The sequence below is a fragment of the Cavia porcellus genome, unplaced genomic scaffold (genome assembly GCF_034190915.1).
Source record: "Cavia porcellus strain 051 isolate PalLab524CR breed Dunkin Hartley unplaced genomic scaffold, mCavPor4.1 scaffold_2, whole genome shotgun sequence".
NCBI lineage: Eukaryota > Metazoa > Chordata > Mammalia > Rodentia > Caviidae > Cavia > Cavia porcellus.
This window is the reverse complement of record NW_026947485.1, coordinates 20096566-20123517: the sequence shown is the minus strand read 5'-3', so window position 1 is coordinate 20123517 and position 26952 is coordinate 20096566. Positions and strand designations below refer to the sequence as shown.

Below are 26952 nucleotides of genomic sequence, written 5' to 3'. Positions count from 1 at the left end.
GGAATATATTTTAAAATGACAGTAAAATCTGTCCATTTTAAAAGATCCCCACTGTGTTGCTGCAATAAATAAATATTGATAGATTGAACTCTAAGTTCGACTTTAGTCACCCACCTAGAAGTAGGTTGTGTTATACCAGTTGGCCTGTGAAAGATCCCTGAGGCCCCAGGACATGCAATGCACTAATGAGGAAGCCTTCATCTTCACTTTTTTTTTTTTTTTTGCAATTAACTTGTGACCAAAAAAACTCACTTTTTATAATTACAAACAATTTTTAGAAGCACAAAATGTGTTTACAGCATGCTGTTAATATGCAACAGACTATGTAACCTCCCAGAGATGTAATCCTGATGGATGAGGAAAAGATTCATCTCTGTTTACTCCATGCTCCCAAGTTCTTAGCCTGGTCCCCAGAACCCTCTGCATGTCGCTGGCTGTCATGCTGCACCATCAGCATGAAAAATCTACTGATCTTGAATCAACTGAGTCTCCAGTCTGCTAAGGAGATGATAATTTGAAGTCTGTTTCTGACAAGAGCTATTTTAAGTCTACTATTGACTATTTGGGATCCAATTATCTATGATCTAAGTATCTAATTCTCTTTTTTCAAAGCTTTGCCTCTCCTCATCTCTTGCTCCTTGCTTTCTGGCTAATTCACTCCCCATTAATTGAAACAAATAAGAAGTCTATAGATAGGGTAAGAAAAAAGAAGAGACTTAACTGGCCAACGTGAACTGCTGAATATAACTCTAGACTTAGGATTTTTACAATAAAAGCCAGGCAGGTGTAAAATTCTTCAACTGACTCAGAAAAGTAGTATTTAGGAAAGTAAGAAAGATTGCATTTAAATTTAAACATTAGGGAAAGCAAATTTAAACAGTTCAGAAAATACGATTGTTTTCTAAATTTTAAGATTCAGTTTCTGAAAGTAAATGTAATGGTATCTTGAATGGTTAATTTTTAAAATACATTTTATAACTTTTTCTGATTTGTTAAAAACAATTTGTTAGAGCATATATTTGGAAGAAAAAAGTGAAAGTTGTCCAAAGAAAGGCATATGCTTGAGAATGGATGTACTTCTGTTCAAACACATGATTTTTTCTTTTTTCAAACACAAAATTATGGTTTTCAGAAAAATAGGAGCTTAGATAAATTCAAATTTTAATCAAATGTACCCATTGTTTACATATATTCAAAATAAATCTGTACACACATAAATGCAGGAGAGAAATTTCGGTGTTACTTGGATAAGGGAGAGCTTAAAATATTAGCAATAAATTTAACACAAACTCTAATTTTCCAATCTTTTCTATAATGAAAGAAACTGGGGAAAACTCATTGAGCTCCATCAAATAAGTGGTTAAGCAAACACCTCAAAATATATGATGAGTACTTTGATAGTTTTTTGATAGTTGATTCCTCTAGTCACTAAGTATTTGAGTACATAGCATATTCAAGGCACTCTTCAGTCAAAGGAGATGATGCAGAGATATGGATAAACTGTTGTCCAGATAGCTTTCCTTATGCAGAAAAATGACCAAAAAGCACCAAATTGGGAAAAATTCAACAGTGCAACCATAGGGAACAGAACACAGAAACTGCTTTAATGATTAACTGCCAAACTTCCAACACTTCTGTGGGTGGCAGGTTGACTGCCTAGACAGGTATAAATCAAGCATTCACTCAGAGCAGCTTTGCCTTTTTATTTATAAAAGTGCTCAGGGGCACACGAGTTGGTACTGGTTGGAACCCCTCAGACATCATAGCATTTCTTTCTGAAAAGGAAGGGCAACCTGGAAAACAGAAGGCCACCGTTCCTTCATAAGCAGCTTCTTTTTTTTTTTTCTTCTTTTTTAAGAACTCATAATGGGTAAGACATTGTGTTAGACACCAAGAAGAATTCGATAAAAGTGCAAGGCAGAGAGAAATTCCATTTCTCCCAGTCAAATACGATTTGGCAGGAGAAGATGGTTCATAAACCAAGAAATAATAAGAAATGTTAGCAATGTTCTTTAGAGTTCATGGCAAGTTTTCACATATATGCTACATAAACATTTTATTCTGAACACAGTCCTGTGACGTGAGACAGGGAAATGACACTGTGATGCCCAATTGTTTATAAGAAGAAATTGAGCTCAGTAAAAGTGAGAATGACTTTCTCCAATATCACAGTGCTAGGGATGTAGTAGGACTTAACTTGGTTCCTCACACTTGATGATCATTTAGGTCATCACATCTTGTTTTTTGCACAAGATTGTTAATGGTACGGTATATAACTTATTCTTTTACTTACACATTTACTGAACACTTGTTATTGTCTAGCTACTGCAAAAAGTGCTGGACATACACAAATGAGCTATTGTCTGCTCTCAAAGTGTCTACATATATATGAATAGCACTTCGTATCTTACAAAACCCTTCACAAAACAACAATCAACATATCATTGTTACTTATATTTTGCAGATGAGAAAACAGAGGCTTAGAGAAATTTTATGACTTACCAAAGATCAAAAAGATAGTAGGGACTCAGGAAGGTGCAAAGGATTAAAAAAGAAGAATTAATAAGTGTTACATACATGTACCAACTCCTCACGATAAATGTAATCACTTTGTGCTGCAAATATATACTAATAAGAGAAAAGACAGAAAGATCTGAGGAAGGCTTAGTCATTGCTTAAGCAAGAGATGAGTATGAAATACAGGACATTAGCTCTAAATTTTGTTGGACATGTATCTCTCACTAAAGACCCTTCATCATGTACTAGCACACAGTTTTAGTATGCATCTCTTAAAGGTTTATATAGTATATGTGTATTGCTGTACCAATGCTACTCTACAAAAACTCATAAAAATACAGGCAGAAGTTTTACTATTTACTTCCTGTTCTCTCGTGAATTATTTCCCATATCTTCAAGGGTACACATACTTCTCTGGAGATCACAGCTGTAATAGATCATGAACACTGAACAAGTGTTCAAAGGGGTCAGTCAGTGAGGGAAAGTGGCAGTTGTCCTGAGTTCTGGCTGTGTACTAAGGGATGGTTGAATAACCAGCAATGTCGCAAAATCTGATCTTCACAACAAAGCACAAATGTCTACAATAAAACACCAGCTAGATGTCAGTTTTCCACATTTTCTTCTACCAGTTTGTTTCTGGGTTATACTTTTCAGCTTCTTGACAATCTGACAATCAAAAAGGTTGATTGCACAAAGACTGCGAACAAATGAATGTCTGCTTGACAAGCACATAAAAGGGAAATACATTCATTCATTAACAATTATATAAATCCTTTTTAAAACTCAAAAGAGGGGAGCCTTTGAAACTTAGAAACATTTGATTTCATTTCTCTATTAGCGATTAATATAATTTATGCTGTCACAATAGCTGTGTATCCTTCTATCAAGATGGTTACTTTCCGTTCATGAAGAGATCACTTTTCCCTCTAAAATCAATTCTAATTGACCTCCATTTTAATTGTGATTTATAATTTGTACAAACTGTCTGTCATAAAGAATTTTCTTACTTCAAACACAGCCATTTCGAAATTCAGTTTTTTTACGTAGATGTTAGCTCAGTGGACAGTTTTTAGCTAGGGGAAAACAGAAAATTTTAATTCACTCTTTCTTTGAAAGATCTAAAAATCATAATGCAGGAGGTTCTGATTTTTTAAAAAAAATTTCAAACCCCAAATACAAATACACACATATGTACATTTACATATAAACCCCCTCCACACCTTCTAAAATTAAACAAGAAGTAAAATAATAATAAATAAAACTTTCTATCTCCTGTTGTATTTCTCAATTTCAGGAATCAAGACTTACAGTGTATTTCTAGGCATAGTGACTCCTGGAATATTGCAACATGGTGGTCTTTTTCCCTATTAAGTAGAGCAAATTACTAGGGAAATTAAAATATGGATTTTTAAAGAGATAATTAGGTCTCCATGTTAGATGAGGACTCTTTGTAAAACTAATTGAACATATTTAAAACCAAAAAAAAGGCTTTTCAAAGTTCAACAACAAAGACCATTGAAAATTGAGTCACTGTGCAATTTTTGGGAATATTTCAGCATGAATAGAGGGCTCAATTTAAATTTATTTAGCACTTTTATCCAAAAGAATTTTAGTATTCTTTCTGGCTTATGTCAGTAAATTTTTGAGTTTTTTTTTATCCAATGCTGGGGACTTAACCCAAGACTTAACTCATATGAGATGATTTTGGAAATAAATCTTAGAACATAATTAAAGTGTTGAAATGAGATGATAAAGTGAATAAATAGAAATATTTGGAGGAAAATAAATTTATACCATGGGATGGTGATGTAAGAATCATTATTCAAGATAAAAAGGCATTTTAATTTCCAAGGCATCTTTTAGTTTTCAACATCTTTTGCACTTACCACATCTCATTTATGCAGAGAAGCTTACACTAGCAGATAGTGCTTTTTGGAGAGTAATCTACTAACACTTGTCAAAGGAAAAAGGCACGAATGATCTGAACTTCACTATAAAGAATATTGAATACAGATCGGAATCATTGTCTTCTATCTTCAGAGGGACATACAGGTTGACAGACCTGGGGTCTCAATCACTTGTTCTAGCAGGTCACTAATTTCAGGTTCCCTATTCGTAAAAAGCAAGCAGTAATAAGTTTTATCTCACAAAGCAGTTGAATGAATTATTCATAAAAGCATCTAATACTGTGCCTGATACATACTACTTATAATTTGTTGCATTTGTTCCACAAGCTTGAACCACCACACAACTTTCATGTTCAGCTCCTTATACAATACTGCCTCTGTTCACCCTGATCAGTGACAAGTTGTTAAACTATACCAGGGTTTCTACCTATGTGGAAATCTAGCATGGCAATTATCAACATAGGTGTGTATCAAATGAGTCCTTCATGAGTCCTATGAGTCCTACGAGTCAAATGAGTCCTATGTCACAGTGCGATTCACCATCCACACGTAAAAAATCTCACAGATAATTTGGATATGTGGTCCAGTTGAGAACTACTAGTCTAGGTTACATGCCAAGAAGAAAGTCATCTGCTTTTTATCTCCAAACTCTCCAGTTTATTGAGGCAAAGCTGTTTTTGCCTTAGTTGGTATTACTATGTGAACTTTCTTTGCATCCACATGAGGTGCAATCAGAAGCTGAAATAAACTAGGGAATGATAAACAGTAAAGGTGATCACTTCTGCTACTTGATCTGACTTCTCTGTTTGTTGATGATTTCTCCCACTGTTTTCTGGCCTGATATGCTCATTTATGTTCTTCAGATTTGTAACTGGAAAGAAGGCTGTAAAAGGACTCTTAAATCCAATTTCACTCCCAGTGTATGAAGAAGCAGTTTATTCAAGTGGAGCATATATGATTTCCAATGAAAGGTCTCAGGTAAATGAAGTTTGTTGAAGTGGGAGCCTATCTGGGTCAGGTGTTGGGGCAAAAATATCTGACAACTACAATTTAAAAGAAGAGAAGCTTAATTGGGCTCACGTTTTCAGTCCATGGTTGGCTGTCTCTAAGGCAGAAACATCATGTGGGGTGTGGTTGAGGAACCCAGGCATTTCATGGCTGTCTGGAAACACAGCACAGGGAAAGGGCTCCAACTAGGGATACCCTCCAAAAACACACCCGCAGTGATCCACCTCTTCCCGCTGGGCCTCACCTCCTAGCATCACCATCAGTGGTGAGCACCACAGATGCCCGATGAGCATGATGCTCCTGTGGTCCTATCACCGTTCCATGACTCTTTTAAGCCATCTGCGCTGACGACCATAATTAATGGCCACACAGAACCCGTGTCATATTAAATGAATTAAGTAGGTTAAATATATTATTTTCCTCTCAATGGTAACCATCTGTGGGTTATCAAAAACTGATAATCGGGTAGTCATTCTGTTAAAGCAAGTTTATGCATGTCTAGTAAACATTGGGGGCCTCTGGATCCCTATACAACATACTGTAGGTTTGATGTTCAGAAATTTCTGGCTGGCTCTATATATAACTCTTAGTGGAGAAATAAAACCCACATTACTTTGTAGACATTTCTCTAATTTAGAGTAAGTGGCCACAATAAACTGAATATAAAGTGCATAGGGGTATAATTCTTTTTAAATCTGCTTGATACCTATACTGAAATCACCTGAAGTGGTCTATTCAAAATACAGATAAGTTGGGCATGGAGTCTTGTACATCCACAAGGGGAGAGCTGAGTCAGGAGAATTGCAAAAATTAAGTCCAGCCTGGGCAACTTAGTAACTTAGTGAGACCCTGTCTTAAAATAAAAATATTAAAATAAATAAATAAATATATAAACAAATATTAAAAGATATAAAAATATTTTAAAATGCAACTCAGTATAATGGACTTGAGTTCAACCACTATCACTGCATTGACACCCACAAAATTGCAGATTTCTGGGGTCTTGGACATACCGAATAAAAATTTTATTAGTATAGCCAAACATTTAGCACCTGTCTGACAAGCATGAGGTCATGGGTTCAATCTCCAGTACCAAAAAACCAAAAATTATTAACCGCAATCAGAAATATTTTTTCTAGGATTATTATATAATACATAAATTATTATTTTAAAGTGGTTTATATAACATGATCATCATAGAAATAGTATTTTGTTATATAAAATATTTAAAAAACTATATAACTGTCCCCAAGTAATTATTATGAAAAGCTAAATCTTTGTACAGTTGTTTAAATTTGTCTTAAGAGTCTTTACTATTGTTTTCCTTTTTACCTATACTGTAAAGACAAAGCGGACTGTTGAGACAGTTGATAATTAACTTTTCAGAAATACTGAAAAATGAAAGACAATTTTATTGTGTAGTGTTATTTAATTTGCATCTATAGAAGATCTTAATTCTGAGCATCACCTTTATTATGTATAAAAATGAATTAAAAGTCAGAGATTAACAGGCTATCATTACATTAGATGGGAAAACAGGAATTAGAAATTCATTGGCTCACCAAAATTCTAGACCAGGCTCACAGAAGACTAATAATTTATTTTCTCTGGCTATGATTTCAAAGGGTAAACCATATTTATTAGTATTTGTGAGGAAGATTACGATTCATCTCTAGAGATGGTATTAAAGTAATATGTGTGGTCCAGGAGGAGGAAAATAATTGATAATTATCTTGAATTAACACTAGAATATTTAATCCTGCTAGATCTGAAATTAAAGCTTCTAGGGTATATTGATAGGTCAAACAAATGAATAAAAAACAAGTGTTTAGTCTTTCTAATGCAAAATGAAACCAGTTCTATTTAGTATACACAAAACTCTACTTTGAAAAATAAAGACAATAAGAAACAATTATAGCATTGCTGTAGGATATAAATTTAATACAAAAAGTCAACTGAATTCTATATACTATATCAGGAATGAACAAGAGGAATGCAGAATAAACAGGCAATACCTTTGCTATGGCTTAAGCACATACCATGAAGGCCCCTATAGTAAAGACTTGGTCTCCAGGACTGTGCTGATGGAGGATTCAGTGGACCCTTAAGACATGGGCGGGGGAGGTCCTTGGTTATGACAGTGCATGCATGAAAAGGATTGTTGGATTACAGTTTTTTTGTCCCCACTCTATCTAGTTTCTTACCAGAAGTAAAACGATACCTTCTGTCCACCCTGTGCCCATACTTGGACTTTGGCCTTCCAAAACTGTAAGCTAAATAAACTTTGCTTTTCATAAGATGGGTGCCTAAGTACTTTGTTGTAATGCAAAGCTGATTAATATAGTACAGTCATTTACATGCAAGCTACTCAAAATGAAATACTACCAAAATATAAGATCTATGTGAGAGAGGGCGGGCAGTGCTGGAGCCTGAGTGTCACCTGACCTGGGAGGCTCCTAGAGCTGTGGGTGCTTCTTGCTGCTGGCTCCAGGAGTTGTCATGCCTACAACACAGCAGTCACCTCAGGATGAACAGGAGAAACTCCTGAATGAAGCCATACAGGCTATAAAGGTTCAGTCCTTCCAGATGAAGAGATGCTTGGACAAAAACAAGCTTATGGATGCTCTAAAACACGCATCTAATATGCTTGGTGAACTCCGGACTTCTATGTTATCACCAAAGAGCTACTATGAACTTTATATGGCTATTTCTGATGAACTGCACTATTTGGAAGTCTACCTGACAGATGAGTTTGCTAAAGGAAGGAAAGAGGCAGATCTCTATGAACTTGTACAATATGCTGGAAACATTATCCCAAGGCTTTATCTGTTGATCACAGTCGGAGTTGTGTATGTCAAGTCATTTCCTCAGTCCAGGAAAGATATTTTGAAAGATTTGGTAGAAATGGGCCGAGGTATACAGCATCCACTGAGGGGTTTATTTCTTTGAAATTACCTTTTTCAGTGTACCAGAAACATTTTACCTGATGAAGGAAGGAGAGCCAACAGATGAGGAAACAACTGGGGATATCAGTGATTCCATGGATTTTGTGCTCCTCAACTTTGCAGAAATGAACAAGCTTTGGGTGCGGATGCAGCACCAAGGACACAGCCGAGATAGAGAAAAAAGAGAACGAGAAAGACAAGAGCTGAGAATTTTAGTAGGGACAAATTTGGTGCGCCTCAGTCAGTTGGAAGGCATAAATGTGGAACGTTACAAGCAGATTGTTTTAACTGGCATATTGGAGCAGGTTGTGAATTGTAGGGATGCTTTGGCTCAAGAATATCTCATGGAGTGTATTATTCAGGTTTTTCCTGATGAATTCCACCTCCAGACTTTGAATCCTTTTCTTCGGGCCTGTGCTGTTACACCAAAATGTAAATGTGAAAAATATAATCATTGCTTTAATTGATAGATTAGCTTTATTTTCTCATCGTGAAGATGGACCTGGGATTCCAGCAGATATTAAACTTTTTGATATATTTTCACAGCAGGTGGCCACAGTGATACAATCTAGACAAGACATGCCTTCCGAGGATGTTGTATCTTTACAAGTGTCTCTCATTAATCTTGCCATGAAATGTTACCCTGATCATGTGGACTATGTGGATAAAGTTCTGGAAACAATGGTGGAGATATTCAACAAGCTCAACCTTGAACATATTGCTACCAGTAGTGCAGTTTCAAAGGAACTCACCAGACTTTTGAAGATACCTGTTGATACTTACAACAATATTTTGACCGTCTTGAAATTGAAACATTTCCACCCACTGTTTGAGTACTTTGACTATGAGTCCAGAAAGAGTATGAGTTATTATGTGCTTAGTAATGTTCTGGATTATAATACAGAAATTGTCTCTCAAGACCAGGTGGATTCCATAATGAATTTGGTGTCCACATTGATTCAAGATCAGCCAGATCAACCTATGGAAGACCCCTGATCCAGAAGACTTTGCAGATGAGCAGAGCCTTGTGGGCTGATTCATTCATCTTCTTCGGTCTGAGGACCCTAATCAGCAGTACTTGATCTTAAATACAGCATGAAAGCATTTTGGAGCTGGTGGAAATCAGCGGATTCGCTTCACACTGCCACCTTTGGTGTTTGCTGCTTACCAGCTGGCTTTTCGATACAAAGAGAATTCTAAAGTGGATAACAAATGGGAAAAAAAATGCCAGATCTTTTCATTTGCTCACCAGACTATTGGTGCTTTGATCAAAGCAGAGCTGGCAGAATTACCCTTAAGACTTTTTCTTCAGGGAGCCCTAGCTGCTGGTGAGATTGGCTTTGAAAATCATGAAACAGTAGCATATGAATTTATGTCCCAGGCATTTTCCCTGTATGAAGATGAAATCAGTGATTCCAAAGCACAGCTGGCTGCCATCACATTGATTATTGGTACTTTTGAAAGGATGAAATGCTTCAGTGAAGAGAATCATGAACCCTTGAGAACTCAGTGTGCACTTGCTGCATCCAAACTTCTAAAAAAGCCCGATCAGGGCTGAGCCATGAGCACCTGTGCACATCTCTTCTGGTCCGGCAGAAACACAGACAAAAATGGAGAGGAGCTTCATGGAGGGAAGAGGGTCATAGAGTGCCTAAAGAAAGCTCTAAAAATAGCAAATCAGTGCATGGACCCCTCTCTACAAGTGCAACTTTTTATAGAAATTCTGAACAGATATATCTATTTTTATGAAAAGGAAAATGATGCGGTAACAATTCAGGTGTTGAATCAGTTTATCCAAAAGATTCGAGAAGACCTCCCAAACCTTGAGTCCGGTGAAGAAACAGAACAGAGTAACAAACATTTTCATAACACACTAGAGCATTTGCGTTTGAGGCGGGAATCACCAGAGTCTGAGGGTCCAATTTATGAAGGTCTTGTCCTTTAAAAACAAAGTAGCTCACTCCTTTCCATGTACATTCAGTAAGGGTTTTATTGAACTAGATCTCCCATCCATAGATTGTGCCTTCCAGAAATGCTGAGATAGGTTTCCTGTTTCTAATCTGTGATGTGTTTTACCTAGCACCTCAGACACTCACTTTCAGGACCTTAATAAAATTATTCACTTCATAAGTGTTCAAATCTGTCCTATCACCCCAAGTAGCATGACTAATCTGCTACTTAAAATTCCTGTGACCTATTAAAAAAAAAACTCCACTTATCTTGGCTACTAATGAAGTTCTCCTTCCTTTTGTTTCATTGTTGTGTATTTTCTTTATTACTGGGGAATATTAACCCAAAAATATCTGTCTTTTTGTTCTCTAGTCCTATTTGATTTAGAGGCAAGAAATACTGTATGTGAAATTCAGCTTGAGCTTTTCCCTAAATACAAGATAAGGCCGTGTGTAATATTTTCCCTAAAACTAAAATATATAAATGCATGTTTGAGAATCTCAAAGCATCATATTCAGAACCAGAAGCTATATTTTGCATATTGGGACTCTGCCATCCATTAAGAATGTATGTTGCCCTCTGGGTATATTTATCAAAACAATTGGGTTCTAAATAGCATAAAATAGAAAATTTGTGATTTATATAATTTATAACCTCCTTTATTATAAATTTAATGGGAAATGCATTACACTTACCATGATTTTTTTTGGCACTTGTGAATCAATAAAGTTGCTATTAACAGTGTGTTTTAATAATATCTTGATAAAAAAATCTATATGAGAAAAAATACAAAGCTGTGATGAAAGACATTAAAAACACACTAAAGTTATACCATGTTCATGGAGTGAAATATCAAGGTCTCAGTTTCTTTCAATTTGACCTACATATTAAAGGAATTTAAATCAAAATTTCAGAAAGCTGTTTTGTGAATCTTGTCAAATTGATTACAGTCTTCATGTGGAGGTGCAAAAGATTCTGAACAGCCATGAAATGTGGAAGAACAAAGTTTAAAGACTTGCACTATCTAACTTCAAGAAATATTATAAAGGTATAGTAATCAAGAGAGTGGGGTATTGAACAATAGAAACAGCCCCAACATAGATCCATATAAATATAAATCTTTGACAAAGAGCAAAAATGGTGCTAGAATAACTGGATACCCACATGAAAAATACATCTTTTTTTAAGATATAAATAGATCTTAAGACAAGATAGATCGAGACATAGACTTTCTACCCTTCACAAAAATTAGATTAAAAAATGGATCACAGATTACAGGTAAAATTCAAAACTATAAAGTTTTTAGAAGATAATGTAAAGAGAATAGGACACATTTGTAAAGCAGAGGTTTTTAAAGCAATAAAACTACTTTGTGTGATCCTGTAATGGTGAATATATGTCATTTGAAATCCAAACCCACAGAATGAATGTACAACACCAAAAGTGAACAGTAGTACAAATCATGTGACTTCCTTACATTTTCTTTGCTGGGACAAAATATCCGCCACCCACAACTTAAAAGGAGGAAAGGTTTATTTTAGTGCAGTTTGTGAAGTTTCAGTCCAGAGTGAGCTGGTTCTAAGCCAGGGCAGCCCGGCAGAGGACACACAGCCCACAGCACGGGAGGCAGGAGCCAGCAGACTTCTTTTGTCTTTCCCTTTTACTCCACCCAGGCTATACGCTACTGGCTGGTGCCACCACATCCAGGGCGGTTCTTCCCTGTTCAGTAATTCTATCATCCACATTCAGAACCATGCTAAAGGAATCAGTGGACTGATCCAGGATCACACAGCCATGATCCAGTCACTCCCCAAAGCCCCACCTATGAGCACATGAGGGTTTGTGGGGAGGGGACCATCTACACGTAAGCCATAAGCCATGGATGGTGGCTGATAATGACGTATCACTGTGACCTCATCAGTTGTCACAAATGCACTACTCTAATGGGGCTGCTGCTAATGAGCAGACGACCCATGGACTAGGGAGCACAGGGAAATCTCTCTACCTTGCTCTCAGTTTTGCTGTGAACATAACAGTACTCCAAAAAAATAAGGCTACTAGAAAAGTAAAGACATGGCAAAGTAAGTTCAGTACTTTATTTTTTCTATTATACCAGTGCGTGAAGTATGATAAAATATGGTGAATGGTAAAATGTTTGAAAAGACACATTGCCATCAATATCCCTCCAAACACACCCCGCCACACATACACTTCAGACATACTTATCTCAACGTTTTTGTCACCTTCTGAAGCAGTTCTGGGAACCCTGTTTTGTGTCTTACTTGCACCTCCACTGCTGCCTTGATGCCTGAATTGCTAAAAAATGTTTACTTTTCATAGTCATTTTGACTATGAGGAAGAACCAGAAGTTACACAGTGATAGATCTGGTGAATAAGGTGGATGAGGACATTGTAATGTTTTTATTTGACGGAGACTATAGCACAGGTTTGATTAATGGGAGGTGATCACACACTATGGGTGAATGTTTAAATTAAAATGTATTACATTGAAAGACACATTGTCATTAATTTCCTTCAGTATACTCAGAATACGCCTCCTCTCTTCAGTACATTTATTCTGTCACTCTTTGCAACATGTCTTTTACTGCAAGAAGTTTTAAAAAATGTAAACAGGCACCAGATCTTTCAATGGTTCCTTGTATTTTGTAGGTATAGCTTCATTTGCAGATTAAAGTCAAATTACCAATGTAAAGCTCTTCTGAAGTGTGCAAATGTTAGTTTTCTAGTTTTGTCACAACAAATTACTACAAACGCCGTGGCTTAAAACACAAACATTATTTACAGTGCTGGATATCAGATGGCAGAAAAAGGCAGACTTGTTGAGGACTGTCGAGAGGCAGGACTATATTCTTCTGGAAACTCTAGAAGAATCTATTTCTTTGCTTTTTCCAGTTGTAGAAGTTGCTCACATCCCTTCTCAGAACTCTGCATCACTTTCACCATTCTCTAACTTTAATCTCCTCATAAGGACTCTTGTGAGTAGGTCGGGCCCACTAGAGAATCCAGTCATCTCAATGTCTGTATCTTAAATCATATTTGCAGTGTCTTTTTAAGTAATGCAACAACATATTGATAGGTTTTGGGGACTAGAACATGGGCATCTTAGGAGAGCTATTATTTTGCACACCACAGAAGCCCACAACAAAAATCATTCCAAGAACTTTGTCACGTTACATGCTTCTCTTTGAAATATAGTTGGGATTTATTTTTTACTGGAAATACTGGGGATTGAACCAAGGGCCTCAGAATAGGGCTACATTACCAGCTCTTTTCAAACATCTTTAGAGAAAGCATCTGGCTAAGATATGAAGTTGTCCAAACTGGGTTTGAACTTGTGATCCTCCTGGCTCAGCCTCCCAGAGTGGTGATTACAGACTGGTACTACCATGCCCTGTTTAGGATCTTTTTCTGAACCCTTCAGCTGATACCATAGAACAGTTTTACCAATAGGTTTTAGCAGATCTCATTTTCTAGGATCTGTATCTTTAAAGGATGAATATACAGATTTTCTCATAATATGGCTGCTATAACCTAGTATTAAGTAGCAGAAAATCACCTCTTTTGTCCAAAATATGCATCATATGGATCTTCCTGTATCTCTAAAACAAAGATGAGTAAAAAAAAAGTCCCTTCTTGATGAGGTACAAATGGCAAATACATGAAAAACTGTTCAACAGCACTGGTCATTTGAGAGATGCAAATTAGAACAATGCTGAGATTCTGTTTCTCTCCAGAAAGAATGGCTAGTATCAACAAATTAACCAATAACCAATGCTAAACAGGATAAAGGGAAAAAGGAACCCTTCTCCTCTGTTGGGAGTATAGACTGGTACTCCTCTGTTGAGGGTATAGAATGGTACCACCATTGTGGAAATCAGTATGAGATTCCTCAAAAAAAGTAGGACTAGAGGTTCCATCTGACCCATCTCTCTTCTTGGTACCTTCCCAAAAGAATTAAAAGCATCACACTGCAGCCATATATGCACAGCCATGTTTATAGCAGTGTGCAATACTTAAATCTTGGAAACAACTCAAATGCCCATCAAAGAATGGATAAAAAAGATGTGGGTTTTATTTTTTTAATAAAAAGGAGTAGCACTTGGCCATAAAGGATAAATGTGAGACGGTTATAGCTAAATGAATGGATCATGAGGTCATAGTCTTAAATGAAGTAAATTGGGCACATATGTGTAAATATTGTGTTGTCTCTCTAGTGTGAGACACTAAAAGTGTAAATAAGAACCAAAATGTATAATACATATTGTAAAATAGGAAGTAATTGCTCAAAAGGAAAGGGAAATTGTGGCAGGGTAGAAGGGAAAAGAGAAATGAGCGAGAAAAAAGGATAAAAATGGAAACAAATTTTTGTAAATGAGGGGGGAAAAGGAGGAACTAAGATATATCATGTACAGGTAAAAATTTCCTATGGTGAACATGATCACTATGTCTATTTAAATTGTACCAAGAATTAATCATTTATTTGTACCACTTTCTCCCTCATATATTTGCTTATTACTTATACTTTTATAAAATTGTAGCAGTTACTCTAGAAAAACATTTTTTTTAGGGAAAGGTCTAAATTTTTGAGTTCTTTACAAATTCCTGATACCAGCCCCTTATCTGTCTGAGGAGCAGCTGGCAAATTTTGCTCCCATTCTGCAGACTGTCTCTTCCTTTGCTGTGCAGCAGGTTACACCTGCCGGATATTCTGGCTTCAGTGGGAGAATGGAGCCAGTTGCATAGAGAAGTTGGATGGTTTCAGAGCAAAGGGGCAGGATGGGACCTGCGATCTGAACTGTGGCAGTGATGGTGCTGGCTGGACCCAGTGGGAGGCCAGAGTGACTCAGGAGGTTGTCGTAACATAAATAAATGAATAAAGTTTTTTAAAAAAGAAATCTGTTCCTAAAATGTTCCTTTGTATGTTATACACATGAACATTGTAGTCCGTACTTATGCTCATTATAGTTGATCCATCAGACATTGTTCATACACAGAATGTAAGATCCACGCATTCATAGTGAACAAACCTAAATTAATAAATTTATTCTAAGAACAAAACTCAAACAACAAAATAAGGTTCTGGTTAAAATTTGTCAAGGTTTGATCCTATAGCAATTAGTTAAATAAGATTGTTATTACTATGTTTTTTGTATGCACTAAATGAAGAAAAGGAAAACTAGGTTTATTGTTACTAGGTTTAGATGAAAAAGTGAAGTTAAAGATTAATATTAATGGAACCAGGAATTTTCCTTTCTGCTCTCGTAGACTCAGGTATTCAGTCACTCACCCAGTTAAACAGATATTCCCTGAAAGCGCAGTACAGACCAGATACAGGTGTGATCGGGGTGCTACAGTCCAGTCATAAATTTGTTTGCTTTAATTGCTGCCTCAGCAGTGTTTTAGTTTCCTGGAAACACAGCTGCACCTCATCACTTTTCGGTCCCTTCCTTGTATATTTGCAACATAACCCACTTGTCCCCCATTCTTCAAATTCAAACTCCAACAAATACACAGCTGCTGACCTTGATAAAGGCTAACGGCTCACAGAATCATATAAATTCTCTCCTTGCATGGGTTTTAAACAACTAACCAACCCCTAACCACCACGGAAAGACCAAATTCTCACAAACCCTAATAAAGGCATGGTGCCACAGCTTGTGTCTCTCCTGCTGTGTACCTGCTAGTTGAGACCCTTGGTGTCTCCAGACTTTCTGTTGGGTCTTTGGCATTTTATCTTCCTTCTCTGGAAGATCTGTAAGTGATAAAATCCTTTGGGTACTTTTGTTGTGCTACCCACTGTAGTATCTCACTTGTCCAGTTACAAGTCAAAATTTAACTCCCGCCCACCACACACCTCTCTTGGAGTGTGGCTTTCTTGGCTTTTTATGGAAACTCTCAGGAGCATCAAGACCAAGTTGGAAGGAAACTGTTACATAAAAGTCTTAAGAATACTCTGAAGTCTTCTTCTCATCTAAATCAGTAAGTAGTGTGACAAACTTCAACTAGCACAGGAGATAACCTTTGGTCATAATGAAAATAATAAAAACCAAAACTGTTTTCTAGTACTGAGCAAAGAGGAGAAGAACAGGACGTTTTTAATTTCATTGCTTTAACCTGGCAAAATGGATAGAAATGATAAAAAAAATGGTATATTGATAATAATTTCAATATTATCAATTCTTTATGAATCCCTCATATTAGCTATTGGTGGGTGAAGATAGATCACCATGAACTAGCAAATAATTACCTATACTTTATCATTAATTATTCAGAAATTATTCAGAAATTCATTTAATAAATATGAAGCCTCTGCTGCATTCCAGGAGCTGGATACAGGGTATGCCCTCACTCTGCCTCCAAAGGAAAAAAACAAACCTTGTTCAAATGTGGTTTACATTCCAGGACCCAACACAATCGTGGTCTGGCACTTCAGATGCCTCATTATATTTTCCTGGTAACACCACCAAGCCAAGAGGACAGTACTAAATAAGGGCAAGATATGCTTTGGGCCTGGAGCTCCTCAACTCTGGTATAGGAACTTCTGCTTTGCCATGAGTGGAACAGACTTCTGTGAGATAAACATTCTGCCCCAGCCCCACCCCGACCATTGTCTTGGGGGTTAAAGGAGACCTATGTGTTGATCATTCAGCAATTCATATTACTGCTTTGGTTCTGTGTTCCAGAAAAAAAGTGCCAGCTCCTTAGAATGGTCTAATGGATCTTTAGACTCCAAAGGCCAGACCACACACCAGACCAACTAAATCCCAGTCTTTGTGGAATAGCTGGTTCCGATGCGCAGACAAACCTGGGAACCAGATCTGCAGTTTGGATTATTGTGGTTTCATGACATTTGCCTGTCTTTAGCCCAGTGGAACCTAGAAGCCTCAGAATTTAATGAAATTTGGAGAATTGAGGTGCACACAAGCTCTGGGTCCCGCACTGTGACTTGAAGCCACTTTCCCTCCACGTGTTGGAGCGGGACCGAGTCCCAGCTGACCTCTGCGACGCGCACCGCCCGGGGCAGGACCCTCCGACGGGAGGACGAGCGCCTGCACGCCTGCGGCCTCCCGGTGGCGCTGGGCCCGGGCAGTCGCGGCGGGGTCGCCGGGGCAGGGGTCGCCTTCCGCCCGCCCGTCCGCCGCGCGCTCCCCCGGTGTCCCGTCTGCCGCGCGCCCCGGGCCGCCATGGAGCGGGCAGTGCTCGGCCGCGCAGGGCCCGCGGAGCCGGGGCCTTTCCTGAGCAGCGCGCGCGGCCCCGAGCCGCCGGGCTCGGCTTCCTCCGCCTGCGCGCTCGCGGTGGCCGCCGTGCTGCCGGCGGGGGGCTGCGGGGAGCGCATGGGCGTCGCCACCCCGAAGCAGTTCTGCCCGGTCCTGGAGCGGCCGCTCATCAGCTACACCCTGCAGGCCCTGGAGAGGTAACGCCCGGCGCCGCGTCCCTGCCCGCCCCGCCAGCCCCTCGGGGACCCCCGCGCTGGCCTCTTAACAGACGGCGTTAACGGGAGCCTGAGCTGCCCACAGAGCCCGCTGTGTGTGCAAGCAGACTACGGGGCAGGGAAGTCCGGCCGCGAAGCTGGGCCCTGGAGGGGACGAGAGACTTTAGCTCCGGGCCTCCGGGAACAGCTCCTCCTGCAGCATGGCGCTTCCCGCCTCTGCGCAGGCGCGCACTGCGCCGTCCGGGTGTCAGGTCCAGTTCGCTGGGCGGCTGTCCCTTGACTGACAAATAAACGTTTCCCAGTGTGAGACAGACCGAGCCAGTCACCGGGCGCTGAAAAGGTGGAGACAGGAGTAGAATTTAATCCAAACCTTTCAGTAGTAGAAACGGATTTAAGGGTGAAATTGAGGCCAGTACACCCTTTATTGTTTTATAATAGAGGCTGGAGGTAACTAGTTCAAGACTCGTGGGAGGGAGAGGGAGAGGTGTCACAAGGACCAGGGTAAAAGTAGCTAGGAGGTGAAAGGGAGGAGCACGTGATTTTTCCTTTTTTCCTAACCCCCAATCAATGTAATGGGATGGGACCCAGGGGAGGCCGAGAGTAGCAGAATTATAGAGAGCACATTTTGCAGTGTGTTTAAAGTGCTTTTTCAAGCCCATAGGAAGCCGTGGTGGTCACTTAACCTGGGCTACAGCCATCTTTTTACCTTAGAAGATAGTGGCCTTTGCAGGAAGGAGGCTTTTGGGGAACCACTGCACTGGGCATGCTGTCCAACAAGGCGCAATTTCCTCCCCTCCCCCGCCCCCACTACCCTCACACCAGAAGCCAAAAGGCAAAAATTATTTCTTAAAAGTTCATTTTACTTTCTGAATATTGCCGTTTGGAAGATAAAAGTGTAAAGAGCCATAATCATTCTTGAAAGAATGTAATCAGCCCCGTGGTTAATCTGCAACGAGTACAGACTTTGAAACTGTTCCAGTTACTGTCAGTCTTCTGTTTTCTGGGTAGTGACTCTGGAGAGCAGTCTCTGAGACTGTAGTAATCAATCACACCTACAGTGTTCTAGTGCCACAGACATGGTGACAGCTTAGTTCATACGTGCAGGTAATTCTACGGGCCATAATGGATCTTGGCCAGCAGGATCTTTCTCTGACTGGTTATTAGATGAGGAGGGGATATTAGTCATTTTTACATTTAACATTCCTTCCCTTGGAAAAAGTTTTGTATTAATTTGTATTTTTGCATCTTCTAAAGCCATCTGAGGTAAGGAGACTAAAAATTAAATCTTTGAAAATAAAAGAATGTTTGGAAAGGTCTTGTTTATGGAAAAGGAGGCAAAAGAACACTTGTTTTCCATTTTCACTTAATTGACAACAGCAGCCATGAAATCCTAACTAATAGGCTTGTAGCACAGAAATGTGATTTCTAACAGGTTATAACTTAACTTCCCTTTGTCATTTTATTGAGGAGGAACGGGGATCAGGAATATTTGTCCATTAGTAGCTACTGGTTTGTGACCTGAATTTGCACAAGGAAAGGAACATGATTGCTCCAAGAAATCATGTGACAGTGGCCTTATTGGCAGGGATATAAAACTCAACTCCCACTGTAAAATGCACTCAGTTGATCAAACTCACGTACCTATATTTCACTGTTTAGGAATATCTGTTTCTTGGATATGAAGTAGGAAGTTGTTGTGGCCTTCACATCCATCGATGAGAGTCCCCTTGTGCAGCAGGAGAATTTTGACAAGAGAGTGTGTGCCCTGAATCCCCTGGCAATAGGGCTGCATGGGGTTGCAAAGAAACAAGCATTAAACACCGGACTGATCACTCTTCTGGGCACCAACCTAACCCTAAGCCATCTGAGCATCTTTATCAGCACCTAGAATGGCCAAGGTCATGGGCTAAAACTTTGCAGGGAAAACCTGCAGCTGGCTGGGTCACAGGATCATCACAGCACTTTGTTTTAGTCAGGACACAAAGAGTGAATGGGGGTGGGCAGGAGAGGGCAATCCAGAGACCTTGTAGATTAAAGATTCCTGCCAGCAGTGTGCTTTCTGGCTTCACATCTGTAAGGAAAGCAGATGTCATTTAGGAGGGTTGATTAGCCCAGACTTGCTGCAAAGTAACAAGATGACAGGGACTGTATGTCAGGCACAAATGAGAGATGCTTATTCAGTGTTCTGGGCTGGGAATACCTAACTGTAGACCTGAGCAGACTTTCCCGTATTTTCTGAGATTTCCTGAGTTCTCTTACATGGAGGATCTTGCTTAAGATAACATGATCCTTGATGTGATTCGTGCTTATCAAAAGCTATTATAATTTGGCCTTCTGTCTGAATCTACAGGAAAAAGGTGGGCCCTGTTACTGGTAGGAAGCATTCCAGACCTTGTGACACTAATGTCTGCCACTATATATTACTATATTATATCGTATCGATCCATAGTTCAGGCTTTTTAGTTTGACTAGAATGAATTGGTCATGATATAACAATGCACAGTAAATTTTAAAAAGTTAGTTTTGTACAGCTGCATGTGTGTAGATAAGGGACATGCAGTCTTGTGAGTGAGATTTGGTTGCTATCTTGTCTTACTGTTGATTAGTTACCAAATTATAAGGGGTGTTTGTGTGTGGTGTATGTATGTGTGTGTGTGTTTCCCAAGGTATGTTTTTCAGTGTTTTAACACATAGTTTATTTAATATACTGCTTTCTCTTGTTTTCAGTTTTTTTCTCTTGTACTTTAAAAATTATTCTGCCCTATATTTCCTATCCAAATTCTACTGAGCAAGATAAGATACAAATAAATACATGAATATTTGCTCAAATGAGCAATATTGGAATATGACTTAAGCTGAGAAAGTGGGAATGCAGTGAAGGATAGAGGAGAAATATTTAGGAAATAGCACCAGAGGTTCTCAGTGATTAACAGAATTCAGAAAGAGAAAGGTGTGGAAAACGCTTTTAGTTGAGTGGTCAGATACTTGAATTTGACTTCAGGACTCTTGACGAATAGGGTCAAGTCTGAGTCAAAGAAAGAACGGAGAGCTGCTGTATTTTGTGTGGATCATGTGATCAGAAGTTTATGCAGAATTTCCCAAGGCCCCTATGGGACTGGTTCAGAACAAGACCAAGACTAAGTAGTAGGCTGAGTCTTGATGAAAACTGGAAGTCTTCAGGGGCCGTAGTAAAGACATTTTGCTATTGTGAAGGCATCAGGAACCAGCCCATCACACCAGTTAAGTATTTGGCTGCTTAAAAAGCAGGGCAGATATGGAGAGATGGAAACTCACAGATAGTGGCCACAGTGCAGTTCAGAAGCCAAGTTTCCATGAAGGCTGTCAGGAACCAATAGCTGTCACTTTCTGTTGGAGGCCAGATGTCTGCAGGCTGGATGAAAGTGCTTTAGAGTTGTTAATAGGGCTTGATGTTCCTATGCTTTTTCTTTTTTTTTTTTAAGCATTTAAAAAATGTTTTCTATTGATCTTATTAAACTGTCCAGACAGGATTTGCTTGTAAGTAGTAGTATTTCAGAAGAAAATCACTTCCGAGATATTACATTTCTTCTTCAAAATGTCTGTAGGTGTTACAAGCTTGGGGCTTGGTTTATATTTGCCTGTGGAATGTGCTAGGAAGGAAATAATCAGTAGAACGTGATAGGATCAAGTTGCTGGGGTTTTGGTGTGGACTTGCCTTCAGCTAAGAGGTAGACGAGATGTCTTTATTCAGCAAATATTTGCTCAGTAGACGCTGTGTGAGGTACTTAGGCCCTTCTCAGTCCCATGACTTTATATTATTAAAAGCTTTTTACAGTATTAAAATTTAATTCTATAACTAGAAAAGAATGTGAATAAATCCTTTGAAATACAAACAGTGCTTATAAAGGCTTGCAAGCACTGGGTGTATCCTGGGTTGCCGAACGAAATAGCATAAGCCCGTTATCTTTTGAGTAGCTTGAAACGAGGTATTTTGGACTTTGTCCCTCGTTATGTACTTATGTGCTATGCATTTTAATTTTTCTACTCTGTTTCATTTGTCCAACACTGTTGGTTTTAACTTATGAATTGATTTCTCTATAAACTAATGGTTTCTTGAAATTTACAGTTTGTGATACAAACTGTGTTATTATATTGAGACTCTCATGAAATTGAAAGGTATCTGTGTTTATATCTACTGTGACTATTTTGTTTTTGGAACGCAGAAAGTTGTTTTATAGTTATGATAAGGCATTTTAGTAGAATTGGGAGCAAATGCATCAATGTACTGAAGGTATTTGTAATAGCCTTTTGTTTTTCTTCCTCTTTTAAATTTTAATACTTAATTCAATTTATTTTTTTCATTAGAAGTAACAAAGTGATCACTATAAAAGTTGTTCTTAACAGACTTCTCTGGTGGGCTATGTTATGGAAAGTAACACAGGTGAATGTTTGCAGGCAAAAATTGCCTTATGGGAAAATCTTACCACTGATTTGGTTAAATGTGTATTATAACTCCTGTGTGACAATGTGAGGTCACATTAAATAATCGACATAGATAAGTTGCTTTTAATAATTTGTTATAAATTAAAAGCATTTTTTTTTTTTTTTTTTGGTACTGGGGATTGAACTCATGACCTTGTGTTTGCCATGCAGGCATTTATGCCGCTGAGCTAAACCCCCGGCCCGATTAAAAGCAGTTTTATACTTAATTTTGGAGAATTTTTAAATTTATTTAACAGCTATTTATCAACATATAGTCTTTCATGTACAGAATTCTGTCAGTTTTGTTTCTTACTCTGTAACTAGCATCTGGCTTAATACTTATTTACTTAGTGAATATATGGGTGGAGGATTGTCTACATTTTCTGGAGTTATTAGAAATCATAAGAAATTCGAGTATTTCATTATAAAAGCAGCAGTGCCATATAATTCAGCCCTGGAAACATAAATGAAGTGCCTGAAACAAAATAAAATAATCTGGAATAAAAAGACAAAAAAAAAATCTGGAATAGTCATTTCTATCCTGGTTGTTAATGCTCTTCCTCTGTGTTTTAGCTACTTTTCTTTTATAGCTGGGACAAAATATCCAACATCTAGAATGAAGGAAGGAAAAGTTTATTTAGATCATAGTTTGTGGAGGTTTTAGTCCATAATCAGCTGGCTCAAAAAAGACAGCAAAATAAGAGCAAAATGTGGGTATGTGGGGAACAAGCCTCTTTTCTTCTCTTATGTTGTAATCAGGTCACCAGCACTGGGGTAGGTACATCACTCACATATCTCCTGCCCTTCTCTTGCACAGCTGAGGATGTTTACAAAGTAAGGACCCTGACCCCCTGCAGAGTTACTTAAATTTATAAACTTCTCAAATTGACACAGTGAATCAACCATTACAACATTCTGGACTGTAAAGAGCTGCCCTAGGGCATGTCCTCTACACCCTAGGATTTAGAATTCCTGAGTTACTTGATTGAGCTTCTAAACTTTCTATACTGACACAATGTATGAACAGTTATACTCTGTGATACTGTTAGTGTATTTGCATAGTAAAGCTGTGAGCTCAAAATCAGATTGACATTATAACCCAGGCCCTTCATGATCTAGGCATGGGTAGGTCATTGTCACTGTGTCCTCATCTATATAACTGAGATGATACTGATTTATCTCACAGAGCTAATAGTGCCATCCAATGAGAAGTTGCTGGGAAAATGCTCTACAGAATCCGCGCAGCTAGCCTAAATTCCATATTTCTTGCTGTTCTTTTTACTATTAATGTTTCTGAAAGTTATGCATGTGCCAAGTTCTGGGGGGGGTAGCTTTGAACTCTGAGTTGGCAGCCTAGGGAGACAGATAGAAAATGACAAATGCTGTACAGTGCACTACGATGCTTATTATTCCCCTGGAGGTGGATCTCCTGGAAACTGGGAGGAGATAGAGGGGCAGTCATGGAGGGCTTCCACAAGGGGGCTTTGTTTGAGTGGGACTAAAACAGGAGTGGGTGGCACTCAGGAGAGGGGGATAGAGGCAGTGTTGAGTCCAAGAAAGCCGCACACAACCCTGCATAGGGGAGAATGCGATTCCCTCTCTCAGGAGACCAGGTCAGTGTGTGGGAAGTAGGGTCCAGCTAGGTCTCCCAGGGCCTTGCTCCAGAGCCAGCAGGGCGTGACCTCAGAATTTGCACTTGAGGAAAGTGGCAAGAAAGGATTATGACAGGATGAACAGACAGCAAAGAGACTGACTGGCTGAGTTATGGGAGAGGTAGAGTTGTGAGAGAATGGTGGGCCGTAGTTGTGGCAGTGAAGCCAGAGCCTTGGGAAACCTCACGTGGACAAGGGACCACAGGACGGTTACTTCCTACTTGCGAAAGGCTTTGTGAGCAATAGAATGCAGTGCATACTCCAGAATTGTTAAATGTGCATGCACGGACTGCAAAAAAGTACAGGCAGTTCTTTGGCATTCTGTGTTATTTCATTTTCTGAATTTGTTATTAAAATTTTGTAGAGATGTCCAACAAAGTATAAAAAGAAACCTGCATCAAGAACCTTAGAACCTAGAAATCAGTACAGTCCAATATCTACAAATAGTAACAGGCTATAAAACCGTACTACCTCTGGGCATGCTGATGCACGCCTGTCATTCCAGTGCTGTAGGAGCCTGACGCAGGAAGAGGAGTTTGAGCTCAGCCTGGGCAACTTAGTGACATAGTGAGATGCTGTCTCAAAATAAAAAAAAAAAAAAAAAAAAAAAAAAAGAAAGAAAGAAAGAAAAAAGAAAAAAACGGGCTGAAAATTTAGTTCAGTGCACAGATCCTGGGTTCAATCCCCATTACAGCAAAAACAGAACAAAACAGGATGAAACAAAACACAGCTGCATAGGAAAGGCTAATTTGTGCTCTTTGTTTTGTTTTTTGTTTGTCAGAGTAATAAGGAACACATTTTGTTTTCATCCTCTTTGAGTCTGTGGTGCTTGGTAAGATGTTACACTGCTCCTGGTCATTTATTCAGTCAACATGTATTTATTGGGCACCTACTATAAATTAGGTGTAAGGCAATGGAAAACAGATCAGCTTTGCTGTCAGGAAGTGATGTTCGGAGACTACAGAAGCAGAATGTTTTGTTGTTTTAATGAAAAATGGTATTTTTTTATCCAATTTCAAGTCCTTTTTGGAATGAAATGATAATATAGAGATCTTTAATGTATTTGTATATTCATATCTTTCTGACTTGTTTCTTGCACTTTTATAAGGCAGTATAAAAGTGTTACTGTGAAGATTATATGAGGTAAAATAGTCAGATTGTGATTTTTTTCTAGTAATTATTTTATATTATGTGATAGTTGACTTAGTTTCAAGACTTAGCTGGTCTAACATGAGGATCCAGGGTCTCACAGGCTAAAAATTCCGTTACATTTTTAAGGCACATTCATTTAAAGGTGATGTGAGCCGTCAGAGGCAATTGTCTTGGTGTGGAGTTTCTGACTGTGAAACATTGAACCTTCAATGACCCTTGGTTCTGGGGACAGCAGACTTCTTTAATTCAGTAGCCACTTACTGATCTGGACTATTTGCAATGTGGTGGGTCAGTAGATCTTTCTTGAGCAAAATGTATACAAAAGAAGAAAATAATTCTACTGACTTATTTATATATAACTGATTATTATAGAATCCCCACTCAAACTACACATTTAATCTTGGTTAGGCAAGATTTGTATAGAGATGGTTTATGTAGCTTTGATATTTGAGTGGTGAGTTGCCAGCCCAGTGGACCTCTTGAAAAAATGCTGACTCTTAGAATTAAAAATTACTTCGACCCCAGTGAAAGGGGAAAAGTATTAGGAAAAACTTAAAAACGTATTCGACTTCTCTTTTCTCTCAGTCTACTGATACAATGGTTATTCAAATTTAAGTTAAAAAACTCCTCATATAACTGGTTAGTAGTATACTGTGTTCTTTATATACCTTATGGGGTACCCTGCACTACGTCCAATGCAAAATGATCTCTGCAGTGCGACACGTTCTTTTTTTCTGTAGATCTCTTTACTGGACCTATTAAAAATGCATAGACCTTCTTTAGTTATTAGCTTTCAGTTTATAATTTCTCTATGTAAATAACCATGATACATAGTAGTACTGTAATTTAATTTTGTAATTAGCTTGCCTGTCTAAGGATTCATATATATGAAATGTGTATGTACTTTGCTTTTAGAGTATGTTGGATAAAGGACATTGTTGTGGCAGTAACTAGAGAGAACATAGAAGCAATGAGAAGTATCATTCAGAAGTATCAACATAAAGGCATCTCACTGGTGGAGGCAGGAGTGACTCGCCACAGGTCCATTTTCAGTGGACTGAAAGCACTGGCAGGGGACCAGCCTGGCTCCAGACTCTCCAAGCCCGAAGTTGTGATTATCCATGATGCCGTGAGACCATTTTTTGAGGAGGATGACCTCCTCAAAGTTGTCAAAGCTGCTAAGGAACATGGGGTAAGTACTTTTACTCCTGAGAGTAAGGAACAAGGGGCAAACACTGGTAGTTTAGTTTGTTGAGTTCTGATAGGAATGTATTTAAATATCATTATTTAAAGTGAGCGTGATGACCTGAAGACATTATGGTAAGTGTTTTAGGAATTGCATAGTATTGTAGATTATGAGACTGGTCTAGAATTGCCTTTGCTATGATCATTTATCATAAGGTAATAGGAGCTATTTGAAGAAGAATGTACTAATGATTTCAGAGTGTGGATTGAAGTGGAACATCAATGAATGAAATTAAATAAGCAGTTATAGTAAAAGGGCTGGAAAAGTCTTTCAGAAGTGCAGCATACACGAAACTAATAACGAAAAAGTCCATTGAACTTAGTTTTGAATTTTTGAAAGTGGTCTGTCTTCTAGTACAAATAGCGATACAAGAGTTTTGCACCCTTTCAACTAAATCATCCTGAGATAACAAGATTTGTTTCTCTTTCTGTTTCACCAGAATGAATATCGGGATCACAAGTCACCTACTGTAATCACTGGAGTACTCTGTTCTTTTCTTTCTATTACCAGTTGAAATTTTATAAATGTGGTAATACTAAATTTATAGTCTGAGCTTGAAACTTAGTGGAAAAATTTGTTGCACAGAAATGGTCTAGTATGTAGTACTAGACTGTGCATGTGGACAGACCCAACCCTGACTCTTTCGGTTTTTCTAATTACT

General features: G+C 38.5%; 2 protein-coding genes across 3 annotated transcripts in view; both read left to right on the top strand.

Moving 5' to 3' along the window:
- Window positions 1–7869: 7869 nt before the first annotated feature.
- On the top strand, window positions 7870–11071 carry LOC100714205 (vacuolar protein sorting-associated protein 35-like). Its single transcript, XM_063239043.1, is given in 4 exon segments — window positions 7870–8423; window positions 8425–8795; window positions 8797–9367; window positions 9369–11071. Coding segments are annotated over 4 exon segments (2388 nt in total). The 5' UTR covers window positions 7870–7931; the 3' UTR covers window positions 10323–11071.
- Window positions 11072–17214: 6143 nt separating this feature from the next.
- The window catches only part of Crppa (CDP-L-ribitol pyrophosphorylase A), a 270573-nt gene continuing 260835 nt past the window's right edge, over window positions 17215–26952 (top strand). Inside the window, exons 1-2 of one of the 2 annotated variants that reach the window (XM_063239034.1) lie at window positions 17215–17762; window positions 25961–26237. In XM_063239034.1, the coding sequence (XP_063095104.1) occupies window positions 17533–17762; window positions 25961–26237 (507 nt within the window). In that variant the 5' untranslated portion in view covers window positions 17215–17532. The remainder of the gene's footprint in view (window positions 17763–25960; window positions 26238–26952) is intronic. The other variant, XM_023565081.2, reaches the window with a different exon arrangement.